Source organism: Neomonachus schauinslandi, chromosome 7 (genome assembly GCF_002201575.2).
Source record: "Neomonachus schauinslandi chromosome 7, ASM220157v2, whole genome shotgun sequence".
Classification (NCBI taxonomy): Eukaryota; Metazoa; Chordata; class Mammalia; order Carnivora; family Phocidae; genus Neomonachus; species Neomonachus schauinslandi.
In genome coordinates, this window is record NC_058409.1 from 72454501 (window position 1) to 72468999 (window position 14499).

Here is a 14499-nt window from a genome sequence, read left to right on the forward strand (position 1 = left end):
GGTATACAACTAGAAATGTATCATCATTACCCTTATCATAGACATAATAAAGATTTAACCAACTAGAAGAGTCTTTATAATAATTATCAAAAAAAAATAATTGGAATACCTAGTACGTGCCAGATAAATACACTGCATATATATCTCATGACTTTCAACTAACACCATGGATATTATTCCCCATTTCAAAGTCAGGGAAATCAAGAAGTTAAATAAGTGTCCCAAGGATATACAGTTATTCAGAGATAGAACTTGGGCTTAGCATGGGTGCCTGAACCCAAAACCTGTGAGTCTCAACCTTTGCTGTTGGTTCATGCTTTGGTGTATAGTAGATTGATTAGGATTTGATTCAAAATTCAAGGAAGTGGAGACTTTCTACTGATGGAAGGGCCCTGATGGAAGACTTTATAGAAGTTTCCTTGTTCTTTATGGTTTATTTCAAAATATTTTGAGGGAAGGCAGCAACTATCAGGCAAATAAAGTGATATAAAATTAATTTTCCATAAAGAAATATCAGGGGACACTCTAATATAAAAACTTCCATTTTAATGGAATGCAACATAACTTTCTTTTCATTACAACCAAGAAAGCTTATAATGTTACCATTTTATAAAAAGACTTACTCTATTTTAACCCAGTTAACTTTTACTGACCAATTTATGGTTGTTTCTTACCTGAAAGTTGCCAAAACAGCTTCCCCCTGGGAGGGTCACATAACTCACAAAGGGAGGTCCTGGAGATGGCAGCGACTCATAGACCACCACGCCTTCACTTGGGAATGCAGCTCTCTGCTGCTGCTTGCTTTCCCAAAATTCCTGTAGCATTGACACAACATTCACTGAAAAACATAAAAAAACATAATCAGTTATTAAGGATGGATGTACTCTGGCAAAAACAAAATTTTATTTGCAGGCTGGATTGTGTAACATGTCATTTCTAGATTAAGCAGAACAGAGTATATATGTATATGGTGGGAGGGAGTGCTTTCAGTTGTGAAAGAAGCAAATCCTGTTTAACACAAATGTGTTTATTTCTTCATGAGTATGGTTCAAGTGGTTTGGTACCCTAATTCTAACAATATTGCAATATATTAAACTTACTTTATAAATTAATTTTTAATATCAAAAATTCAAAAATCTCACTCTTTCTTCTTTGAAAATTTGCCTCAGTAAAGTTTAGAGCTATGGTTTTCCATGGCCCCTGCTCCTGTTTCTCATATTCTTGAACCTGCCAAGTGAAAGCCAAATTTGGAGGTAAAAATATAAAGTGTAATTTTAATTGGGACCCACCTATTATAAGATTTAAGAAGAGAAAGGCAGAAAGAAGAAAACTCTTTCATGCTCTTCTCCATGTCAATCTAAAGGAGAATGAAAAGCAATTGTGTAATAAGCAGGAGGCTGGAAAAAGCCATAAGTGAAACTAATAACATGGAGATCTTGTTAAGGACCACGTCTGTTAGATGACTTCAGAAAACAGAGTAATGGCTACAGCCATGTGGTTTAGATTAAATGACCTATGATAGCCTGCAGAAGTTTCAGATCAAATTTGGTTGGTTTGTTTATCTTGTACTGCAAATTGAATTGTGGAAATTAACAAGGATAATAGAATTGTAGCGTCAAAAGAGACCTTTCAGATCATGCAGGCAAAGCTCTGCCTAATGTAGGAATTCTTTATACAACACTATTGACAGCTGCCTATATGGTTTATGCCTGAACAAATGGAAGGACCTGGTACTTGGCACACTTTGAGGCAGCCCATTTCAACTCCTAATGGTTCTACCTGTTGTGAAAAGATCCTTCTTGGGAGTAAGCTGAAATCTGCTTTCCTGTGAGGTTCATTCAAATGGTCTATTTCTCATTTCTGGGGCCTCACAGAAGTTTATACCCTTATCCACATGAGAGTCCACCGCGTGCACAAAGGCAATATAGGACATCTGCTGTTTTTGCCTGCCTGGGAACAGCACAAAGGTTTTCCTTAAACAATCATCTTTCCTTCAACCATGTCTTCTCCAGGGTTGAGGGATGGGGGTTTGACCAAAGCCAAGTCATTTAGAACCAATGAATGCATCCAGGACTTTTGTTGGAAATGTTTGAAGATGAGATTCTCCTTTTTCCCTAGGGTTGCTGGGGTAATAGGAGGTAAGTGTGGCACAGTCGAAGCAAGGGGGAAACTTGGCTGAGAAGAAATCCAACAGAGAGAAGGGTAGAACCAAGAGATGCAGAAAGAAAGACTAAGTTCTGATGGCATACTTTGAGCCCCTGAGCCAACACATCTGCTTTTTCCTTTAATCATTTTAACTGGTGTCTCTCACATGTATCTGAGAGTACACTAAAACAGACAACTCTCAGCCTTCCTCAAGTTCTAGATTGTTTTTGTTCTTCCAGTCTTTGCATAACATGGTGTCTATGCCCTTTGGCATCCTCCTAAAAACATTCCTAACTGTTCTTCAAAATGTTGGGCTTTAATATTTTTCAGGGTGTCAGGAAAGTCACAAGTTTGACCTGGAGGCAAAAACAATGCATAACCACTTTCTAAGCTGTTTACTAGAGCACCTGTCTCCTTTACCTCATTCCTAGGTCACGGATCAGCTTCACAGTGTATAGTTCAGGCAAATTCTCAAGACGCCTAAGGAATTAGATGCCTGTGTATATTTTAAAACTGTAGTGTTCAGTATTTAAGAAGTGTTTTGGAAAAAAAAAAAACTGGGAAAAGGTAAGACTATCAGGATAATTGAATTAACTAAAAAGTACATGTTGAAGTGGTCAAGGTGACATTGGTCATTACAGAGTTTTTCATTCATTCAAAAATATTTAATATTTTCTATCAGTTGACACATTTCAAAATAGAATTTTTATATCCTAAACTGTATTTCTGCTTCCCATCTTCCCCTGCTGCCCAACTCCAAGAAAACAAGGATTTTTGAGCTGGTTGACTTGCATTTCTACTTGGAGGTGATCTCCAGAATTCAGCAGGATGTCCTAAAGATTGAAACCTAAAACCAAAGCCGGCCTTTGCTCTGATAGTCAACAAGGTATATTAGCCTGCTATTTTAAGTTAGTTCATTGTTGAATGAATTTTAGCTGAGAACTGGCGTAGGGAGATGAAGACTCATGATTGTCTAGGTGAAATGAACATGAGATTTTTGACATATAAAGCTATGTGGATTAAAGAGTTCAAAGGTATGTACTAAGTAGACTTCTACATGAATAAAAGTAGCAGTTTTCAAATTTTTCATTCTGCAACCTTGGAAGACTTCTTTGATAGTCCTATGCATGTCATCACCTCTAAAGAGTACAATGTATGTACATGCACACACACAATCCATCTTTCTATCTCTATCTCCTCTTGTCGACTGGAAAACCAGATGAATGGAGTGCAGAGGGAAGAGGGCCAGCTTGCTATTTGGAATTCCAAAGATCAGTATATCAGAGGATGCTCTATTTAAAAAACACATGCTCCTTTATATTTTTGAAGTAGCAACAACAAGGTTCATGGACAATATCAAAGAAAATGCAAGCAGAAGCTCAAGTTCTGCTGAAGAAAAACACAAGTTTGAAGAGACGCCTCATTACACAATTTAGTCCTTAGGAGCAGTTGCACTTCAGTGCTCAGCCAGTGATCCTGCCTTCCTTATTTCAGAACAGATTTGGGCTACCAAGCATATGATATCCATCCCCACACCTAGTGACCCATCAGCACAAGTGCCCAGCTCCATATTATTTTTTCCAGTCTCAAATGGCATTGTTCTAGTAGTAATTCTCTTCATCTCCTATTTTATTCACACCTTCTCAGCAGCCAAAAGTATGCTTTAGATAAGGAATAAATGAATCAATCAATCCATCAATTAAATGAAATACCCACCCTTGGGACTATATTGGACTACTAGTTATTAATATTATCTTATTGTAGAGAAGCTGCTAGAAAAAATATTTTATATCACTATCTCTGCTTCCTTATCTTCCATTCGTTTTTAGCCCTCCACAATCTGACTTTCTTCTACACTTTATTCCACAGAAACTGCTCTGGCAAATATCACCAATTCCTAATTTTCAGTCTTTATGTATTTGACCTCTAACTGCATTTTTACACAGCTGATCAGTTTCTTCTAGAAACTCTCATATCCCTAGGCTTTTCTGACAGTATTTGTCCTGATTCTGCTTTTCTATTTCTAATTGTTTCCCCTCAAATTCTTGTGTGGGTTTCTCTTCCTCTGCTCACCGCTCATGTTGACTTGAATAAGAATTTTATCCTTGTTTTTTCTTGCTCTCTTTCTACCATTCTCCTTAAATGACGTAACTTATCTCCATTACTCCATCCACCATAATATAAGCTGACAGTTTCCACACCCTTCTCCTATAACTCCAACTTTGTTAATAGATACTTCGTTAGATGTGACACAAATTCAACATTTCCCAAGCTCAACTCATTTTCTTTCCCATAAACTCTTCTCTTCCTCCTGAATTACTTAGAAAGTAATATTATCACCTCCCAGTCACCTAAATCAGAAACCTGGCAGAAACCTTAAACTTCATGTCCTCTTTCCTTCCTAATAATTAATGCCCAAGTTTTATCAATTCTATATCTTGATGCCTCTCATAGTTCTCACTTCCTTTCAATTCATACTGCCATTGCTGCAGTGGTTCATATCTCACCAAATATACAACAATATCCTCCTGAATTCCATTATTCTCCTATCCAACCCAACCTCCAATTGTTTCCCAGGTAATCTAAATCTCGTAGCTCATCAAATCACTCATAAAATCCTTCTGTGAGTTCTTCATTACCTACAAGATAAATAACTCCTTGGCAACGCATAGAAGATCCTATGTCTTGATGCGCTTTCTCATTCCATATTTCTCTCCTCAGGTCACCTTCCAGGCTTCATATACTTCCATGATTTCTATGCTACTGGCAAGCCCTTTACTTCCATTCCTACACATAGAATGCCCTTTTCTCCACTGACTATTGTCTTCCTAGATGGCCTACTCATCTTTTAAGATTAACCTCCAGCATCAGCTACTTAAAAATAAAAACAGAAACAAAATAATCACTAAACCCTTGATACAGAAACTGCAGTGCTCGAAGAAGCAGCCTGGATATCAGCAGGGGACTTGTTAGAAATGTAGAATTTCAGGTCCCACCCCAGGCCTATTGAACCAGAATCTGCATTTTTAACAAGATTCTCAGGCAATCCGATGTGCATTGAAGTTTGAGAAGCCTTGTTGTAGGAACAAGTTGTTATTCTCATCTCCTTTATTATGTATCTATTATATTCCAGGCACTATGCATTTTCTCATTTAATTTTTACAATATCCCCTAGAAATGGGTATTATCATCCACAACTTACAGATTAGAAATTAAATATGCTCAAGGTATAATCACACAGCTACAAAGTCTTAGACCTGGGATTTTTAACCTACTGCTGTCTGAATGCACAGTCCATGCTCTTTGTTCATTCCAAGACATTCTCTAATTATGACAGAATTTAAGTTGTTTTCATGTGTGTCTACCTCTACTGGAGATGGTGCTCTTTAGAGGAAGAATTATATCATTTTTCCCACAGTATCTGGAACATGGTAGGAGCATAATAAATATTAGCGGAGTGTTTGAATATCATCAAAGTATAAGAAATGTGCTGCACTTGTGAGGCTGTTGGCAATATGAGGCTCTCCACAAGAATTACTTCACCTGTTTTCCCAGGGGCCATTTTTTTTTTGACACTTGTTCTTGACAAAGTCAAATAAAGCAAAGGTCAATATTTGTATATTTTCATACAAGTGATATGACATGTTTCCAGCTTGGAACTATCCCATTGAATGAGTGGTCTCTGTCCATGTGAACAGGTATACTGATAACCAATCTTCAGCCAACACTTTGCTCTGGTTTAAAGCAATGGTGTAAATGCCCACTGATTGTGTGCCTCAGAGAGGGCTGTGACTAGGCCTCCCACTCTGGTCCCTCTTTTAAAGTAAAGATGACTAGAGGAGAGAAATGAGAGGAACAAGAGGAACAAGAGGGAATGACAAAAGACTGAAGAGGGGCTTGGACTGGCTTTCTGGGCAGAGGGCCATAAGCAAAAGTAAAGGTCAAGTCTGTCTGCTTGATTGTGCCTTCCACCTTAATGTCAAGGAGCTATAGTCTGGAACATATCCTTTTTGGTTATGCATTAGTTCTCTCAAAGTTTAGTAAAGTTCTTTTTAAAAAAGTTTCTATTTTGTCTCAATGGACACTAAAGTAAAAGGGATTTATCCACAGCCAGGACAAGATAAATTGGTCATCCATAGTGAACCTGGACAAAACATGAGGGAGGTAATGCATCTGAAGCTGGAAACTGGGAGAAAGCAGGTGGCTAACAATTTGTCTGATGCTGGAGTTAGGACAAGCTGAACAGCCCTCCTAGTTCAAGGTTTAACACCCACAGGTGTTAACACCCACAGTTACCTTTATCAAGGTAACTGATGTTAAACTGGTAAAATTACTATAAAGAAGCAGAATATCAAATGTCTGAGACTAGGGATGTGGGAGGAAGTAGAAAGAGAATTGTTGGGGAGATCCTAAGAATAACAGCATGAAATCCAGTTCATTTTTGTGACTTCTATCAGTTTATAACATCTGGAGTAAAGAAAACAATTTAACCTCTGAATTTACTTTGCCCATCAAGCTTCTTAATCCATTGCATTGCCCCAAATTGCTTTCTCAGACACAAGTGATTGACTCTGATATGGACTAAATTTTTGTGCCTCCTACCTCTCCCCTCCGTCCCCTACCCCTCAATTCGTATGTTGAAGCCCTAACCCATAGGATGATGGTACTAGAAGGTGGGGTCTTTGGGAGGGAATTAGGTTTAGATGAGGTCATGGGGCTGGGGCTCCCATGATGGGATTAGTGCCCTTATAAGAACAGACAGAGACATCAGAGCTGCCTCTCTTGGCCATGTGAATATATAGCAAGAAGGCAGCCATTTGCAAGCCAGGAAGAGGTCTATCACCAGGAAGCTAATATGCTGACAACTTGAACTGGGACTTCCCTGCCTTCAGAACTGTGAGAAAATAAATTTCTGTTGTTTAAGCCACCCAGTCTACGGTATTTTGTTGCAGTAGCCTGAGCTGACTCACACAAACCTCTTTAGCAGTTTTGAATATTTTGTGTATCAACATGACAATTGCAAAGTAGTTTATAGGCATTAATGTAGTTACTTTCTTTGTCACTGTGTTTTGAAATTTCAATGTGAGAGAGTTTTGAGAGTGGTAATTCAATCCCCAAACAAATCTCTCCTGGATGAGGTTTTTGTTTTTCCCTATCTCAAGTTTTCTTTTTGATTATAAAAAGGTGAGCATTAAGGCTTTCACAAAAGGCAGTTGACCAGTGAAGACATCCAACAATGTGGAATACCTTGACCATCCAACCTTTGACCTTCTCAGAAATCCTCCATCAGCTTCAGCAAAGCAGTATCTTTACTTGTCCCTGAATATATACTTTTTTTTTTTTTTTTTAACCTGTACCTTGGTTCAAGTTCTCCCAGGAGTGTTATTTCTGCCCCTCCCCTCTATCCATCCAATTTACTCCCAAACTTCAGAGGAAATACCATCTATTCCATCATGCCTTACTCACTGGTTTGAGCCCACATGAATCTCCTTTTCTGAGCTCTCATTCCATTAGTGGTCCTGGGTCTTAGCACTTAATCTCCTCTAAACCATGCTAATGAAATGGATGTGGTGTTCCAGGCTAAACTGATCAAGTCAGACTTGGCTGGACTTCTTTCTGGCCAGAGGAAAGAAATGCCTTGTGATAACGACTCATCTTACAACATACAGTTTTCTATTACTTAACTCACAGCAGACTGTGAGAATCTGGAGGGCAGGGACTCTGGTTCTTTCTTCTCTCTAGCCTCCTTGGTACCCAGCACAGGGCCATTCACCTACAAGCAACTGTTGAATTCACTTGGAATATAAGAAAACCACATTTCTGAACCATTTGAGTGCAAATGAATGAATGTGTAGTAAGTGAAGTCATTATGATTCCTCCTATTGAGAGTTCCTTCTCGAATAGGAGGTTTCATGTATGAACTACTATGGTGCTCACACAACATGGGTGTGGTGGCGGCAGCCATGCCTCAGCTGGAGATGGAGTAGGTGCAGAAAGATCAAGCCTGGTCAGAGTAGACATGATTGTTTGTCACTTTCTAGCTAGGTCTTTATTTTCATAATACCTAGGGTTTAGGAAAATCCTGAATGGAGATGGTGAGTAATTTTATCTTGGAGTGCCAACCCTAATCCATTTATGTTGACTGCCAGGAACAGCATGTTGAAAAGGATGTGAAAGTAGCTTCTGGAATTAATGGAACAGAACACCATAATTAACCAGCATTGTGGCACTGGCATGGTTTATCTGTTGACCCTGACCTTGATGATATGAAGTAAAAAAAAAAAAACAAGTTCAAAACAGGCTTCTTCCCATAAACATTTACTGATTGCAGACATAATATATGCACAATATAATTAGTGAAGAAAATATTAGAGTGCTACATTATAGAACAGAGATGATTTTAAAGTAATATATAAAACCTAAAAATTTATGGCACAGTACTTAAATCAATACAGGGGGGAAAGCAAATGAATGTGGGCTGAAAAATTCAGGAAATATCTGCCCTGGAGGAAGGCCTAAGCTGAGCCACTTCAGAAGAATGATATCTAGACCATGATAAGAGAGAAGTTGTGCTCTCAAAAGGAGTAAGCATGGCTTGACAAAAAGAGTAAGAATACTAATAATGCAGGGGCATAGGAAAGGGGTATGATTTGACAGGAGACAGGATAAGGGGAGTTAGCCTCTTCTAGTAACTGGAAACCAAGCCCACTGTCCTAGTGCCCTAGCTTTACCTGAGTGGGTAAGAATGGCAGGAGCACAGAGTCCCTTGCCCTTTGTCTTTGCCTAAGGTGCTGTGCTGCTTGTGGTGGCTCCATCCAAGAGGCAGGGCCCAGACACTGGGAGAGAATGTATGGCTGCTCTTGTAGATCTGGGTGATCCCAAGTAGAAAGTTTCTGGGAGGAGTTTGGGCATAAAAATCTATGAAAAGTGGGTAGGGGGTGAGACAAGCAAGAGAAGGCTCACTTTGCAGCCTGGAAGGAGCACAAAGTCCCTTCAGACAAAATCATCAATATCTGGACACTCAGAGGGCTTTTATACTACAAATTCAGAGCTTGGCATTTTCATGGACTGGATGCGATAAAGATGCCAATAGGGACACATGATTTATGTTTTCATATGGGCATTCTGAGATGTATAGAATGTAAATGCCCCATGGATTATTGAGTATGTTATAGAAGAGTCCTCAAATAGAGTCACTGGTTCAAACACAGTAACATGTGAACCGCATCTTGTCTCTCTACCTTTTATCAACCAGCAGGCAATTTACTTAGTAGTTAAAAGCAAGGAATCTGGAGCCAGAATGCCTGGGTTTGAATCCTGTCTTTACCACTGAAAGATACCTACCTAACTGCTCCAGTTCTATCTGTAAAATGCAGTGCTTCCTATACAGAATTTCTGTAAGGCTTAAATGGAAAATGCTCAGAATAGAGCTTCACACATAGTAAGCATGAGAGTGTTAGCTATTATTTGTGGTTAAAGAAGGTGAAGGAAGAAAGGAAATGGCATGATTATATGCTTGCATATTGCATCTTTGAAACTGACTGTTCCTGGATTGGAAACCGTATCATTAAACATTCTAAAAAAGTCTACACATGTGAAAATTCTCTAATTTTACACATTGTGCTATTTACTTCCAAAATATGTAGAGTTCAGAGATGGAAAAGAGAAGGCTCTTTTGATATTATTCACTAATAAAGTCAAAGCTTCATAATAGCCAGAAAGTAAATGAATGAAATGCTACATCTCAAAATCTGGAAATAGGGATGTTTGTCCAAATTATTCACTTTCTAATGGATGCTAAAGGCAATAGAACTGCTCTTAGCAGAAACAATGAAAGGAACTAACTTTTATTTAAAATTAATGTTTAATGACTGCTTATGCTTCAGGAAAATAGAAACATAGTTCCTTGCCCAGTTCAATTACTTAATATGAGATTAGTCCTACATGAGAGAGTCATGCAAAAAGGGCTCTTAAAAGTATGTTATAAATCTATCCAGAAAAAAAGAACCACTTTGTTTTTGCCTTACAGAGAAAAAATTCTAGCTGTGTAAAATACCCCTTGCCAAAACAGTTAAAGACAAATTGGAAAGGTTACCATTTAAGGATAAATCATTAAAAGGCTTTCAAGATGATTAACATATTTTCACATTGATTCTCTGCCTCCAAACAGATGGATTTATGTTACGGAATATTTTAATATAATCTTTAATTAAATCAGCCTTAGCAGGTGATATTTTAAAAAAGTTAATTAGTATTTTCTATTCTAGCAATTCGATCATGTACAACTTATTCTTGTCAAATGTGATTTCCTATTTTTTTTTTTTTTGAGGAAAAATAGAAAAAGGACCCCCAAATAATTTAAGGGGCAAGCTAAAGGTGTCATGCCAATTTATGATTTGTGCCAAATGGGTTGTAAAATAGGGTATCTTTGGGTCTTGTGTTTGGCTTGGTAAACTCCAGGACACTGACCAAGACCTAGTTGTCTAATCATTTATAACCATCTTCGGGCCCTGCGAGGTTTTGATCAGGCTAATGGAATCTTGCTGACATGGCTTGCGTGTCAGGTCAGGTACAACTTGTAGGAATCTTGGGTCCCTTTTTCTTATGCGTAGATACTCTTTCAAAGATAGTTACAGCTACACTGCAGGACTGAGACAGCTTGGAGTCTTACTTTGTTCCCAGGAGAGGAACTTTCTTTTAGTAAAATGTTCCAGAGTCAGCACCTAGCTCTTCCAGCAGCTGGAAAGCTGGTTTTGTTTCTCCTTTCATTTGCTTTTTCTTTTCTTCTGCTCTGGTCCCACGCGCTTCCCTGAATACTTTTCTTGAGGGAATTATGATCCTTTGGGTTGTTTTACAAAGTTAACCTCCTGGGAGATTGTCCAAAATGTGCAAAAAGTATCTCATTCTTTTTGGTTTAATTTTCACCTTCAAAATTTAAAATTGCTGAACTGTAAATGATTTGGGGGGAAACTTAAGTGACATTTTTTAAGATTTTATTTATTTATTTGACAAAGAGAGACACAGTGAGAGAGGGAACACAAGCAGGGGGAGTGGGAGAAGGAGAAGCAGGCTTCCCGCCGAGCAGCGAGCCCGATGTGGGGCTCAAGCCCAGGACCCTGGGATCATGACCTGAGCCGAAGGCAGACGCTTAACAACTGAGCCACCCAGGCGCCCCAGTGACATTTCCTTTTTATATCTTTGGAAGTACTGGGTAATTTTTTTTTTTTTAGGAAGATAAAGGGGAGAGAATATGAAGGAGCAAGAAGGGATCACAACGACAAATTAAAATAAAAGATCATTAAGTGTACCAGAATTAAACAGCATCAACATGCCTCAGTTTTCATGTGTGGTTTATACATGCACCATGGTCAGATGATGTCATCCAATCACAAAAGCTACATGAAATAAAAACAGGATGTAATCTGTTTAACCAATCAGGAAGTATATATCTTTCCCATGTTCCATCAGGCACTGACATTACACTGTATTTAGGAGACTTTGTAGGACTGTTGATTTTAGATAACTAATCAAAGATTAAAAAAATAAAAGCAAACACTGGTTGCTTTGCTGACCAATTCTGTTTAGTTAAAATGATCAATCTGTGCAAATGTGCCTTTAGGCTTACAATGTACTCTCCCTAGGAAAAGTCATTATAAGAAAGCCCTTCACGACTCTGAAATAGCTATCTAACTAGGGTTTATGTACAAGTTCAAGGCATAGAGTTTTGCCCTAAAGAGCATGGTGCACGGCCTTTGGTGACCCACAGTTGAGGTTAGACCCTGAAGATGAATATAAGGACTGGCAATCTAAATTACTGTGCCAATGTGGTGTATAGAATGATTTAGCGTGCTCTACCATGGCCAACCCAAGACAGTGCTCTGGGCAAGTTGTCTGAGGTGGCTGTGTTAATTTCCGGAGCCCCTTCTTCCTCCACACTGTTTCATCTGGCTGTCAGTTTTACCTTGCATGCAATTAAGCTGTGATTAAGGTGTCAGTGGATTTTGTTTTAGAAGGTACAGTTTATTTTATAGTAAAGGAGAACACCTGACAATAGGAGAAATCTTCCTCCCTTCTTGAGAGGGAGAAAACCAACCAATCAGCAACCAAAAAATGTCTTTTGTGCACCTGCTAAGGAGGGCACATGGAAGAGCAAGATATGGCTTTGCCCTCCTGGGACTTCCAACTTAGGTGTGGACAAAAACATGCCAGCAAAGCTATAACTCATAATGCACAAGAGAAATGTAAACTACATAGTATAGGCTATGAGCGCCAAAGGAGTGGTGACTCAATGACCGGTTCCCACAGCTGCCTAACGGGATGAGATCAAAATAGGGATCAACTGATTATCATTGCAGTAGGAAAAAAAAAAAAAAGCAAAACCATAATTCAGACAGCATTCCATGGACAGCAGAGAAAGAATACAGAGAACTACGGGGAGTGTAATAATTGACTATTTTGTCAATATTAAACTTTCAATAAGAATTGGTTTTTTTTTTCCTTTTTCTTTTAAAATAAGACTGTTTTAACTACCTTGACAGACTAAACTTACATGAGCATTTGAACATAGACGAAAAGAAGTGAGAGCCTTTGGGGTTAAAACTTCAATATGAAATGTATTAAATACAGAAGATTCTTTTATGAAGGTCTTCTAAAGTTGTCTTACATTTCTTAAATCAATCTGTAGCACATAATCAGTAAAACCGTATCATTTAAACAGAAAAATCATGACTTAGAAACTCACCCTTGTGCAGCTGTATCCTATTATGGCTGTAACTTAACACATGAGTTTCAGAAGTTGTTAAAGTTGAGATCAGGCTAACAAATCTTAACTGTTAAAAAAAAAAGCCTACAGTGAGATGCAACAGCAGACCATGAAGGAGGACTAGATTTGATCACAGGTTGAATGTCGATCATAGTTTATTTTGATTTGTTAAATCTTACTTATATATTAAAAAATAAATGTATCAGGACAGATGGCCATTAAGTGATCAAGAGGCCACTTATTATTTTTTTTTTCCATTTCGAAAAATTTTCCTCTGGGGCTGAGACTTTCAGTATTTAAATCTATCAAATGTATATATACTGAAAAAAGGATTAGAGAACAGTGCTTTATGCCACTAATAGCTGAACTGAAATCTGCATTTGTCTCTTAGTATAATTAAAATAAAACTAATTGTATCCTGTAATAAAGTAAAACTAGCATTTGAATAGGCTTCAGTTCACAGTTTAGATGCTAAAATTATCAAAATTCAAATTATTGTAATTAAGATGCAGTTGTTAATCCAAAAAAAGCTAGTGAGCAGTGGAGGGTTTGTTTTATTTTTCCTTAACCATATATTTTTAGGCGCACTTTATGTGGTGGAATGCAATGCAATATGTGAAGAGATTTTACTGCACAAGTACCTTCAACCCTTACATCCTACTCCATTCCTTTCTGTGAAATGCAAAAACCATAAATGTATCATCAAATTTATAGATTTCAGATAACTACACTAAAAAGCATGGGATGGAGAAAATACTTTACTCCTGAGGATTTTTGCTCTCTTGGGTTGCATACAGCCAGATTCATGATTACTAAGATGTTTTTAACAGCTCTATAGTCTAGTCCAATTTTTCCAAAGGGTAAAAATATACTTTTTGAAGTAGTCACCTATCTGATATAAATAAAAACTTTCATGCAGAAAAATGTTTCCTAAATGGAAATTAATGCACCTCAAATACGTGAGAAATTTGCTTCTAATTGTACAATGTTTAGTAACGGTTTCTTCTCACTTTTTCATTATGAAATTTGGGCAAACATATTAATGAAATCCAACATCACTTTATCAAGTCAATGCTGGAAACCAACAGATTCTCAAGGCTTCAATGACAATGAAGATCATTTTTTTTAACAATCTGTTTTAGGAAAATTTGCCTTGATTTTGGCTTTCAGTTAGTCAAAGTGATTTCTCACTACAGGCATGTTTACATTCGCAAATTTTGCATCTTGTGTGAATGGGCAGGAGGACAAGAGGATTTCTGCTGTTGAAAAAGCTGCAATTCTTCCTAACTTAGTATCAGGAAGTGTACCTCCAACACATGTCAATATAATATTTTTCCCAATGCAACATAACTCCATAAACTTGCAGAAATAATCTAGCATCACTGTTAACGCCGATGGCTCCCTGTTGCCTGCACTTCTGCGTGATTCCACCTGCCTTTACAGCCTTGTCTCCACCTTCCCCAATGCACTGTTTTTGTATTGCCTGATAGGTCTTTGGACAAGCTCTTTTCTCCTCAAAAATGCCCGTCCCCTCCGACTCTCCTGTCACTGCTTTTAGGATAGTTCATCTTTGGTTGTGACACATGACAAAT

General features: G+C 38.0%; 1 protein-coding gene across 3 annotated transcripts in view; it reads right to left on the reverse strand.

Moving 5' to 3' along the window:
• Nucleotides 1-14499, reverse strand: part of LIX1 (limb and CNS expressed 1) — a 59531-nt gene that overhangs the window by 33297 nt on the left and 11735 nt on the right. For 2 of the 3 annotated variants that reach the window (XM_021701631.1, XM_021701634.1), the window contains exon 2: nt 675-838. In XM_021701631.1, the coding sequence (XP_021557306.1) occupies nt 675-838 (164 nt within the window). Of the gene's footprint in view, nt 1-674; nt 839-11453; nt 11494-14499 lie in introns of those variants that run through there. The other variant, XM_044916773.1, reaches the window with a different exon arrangement.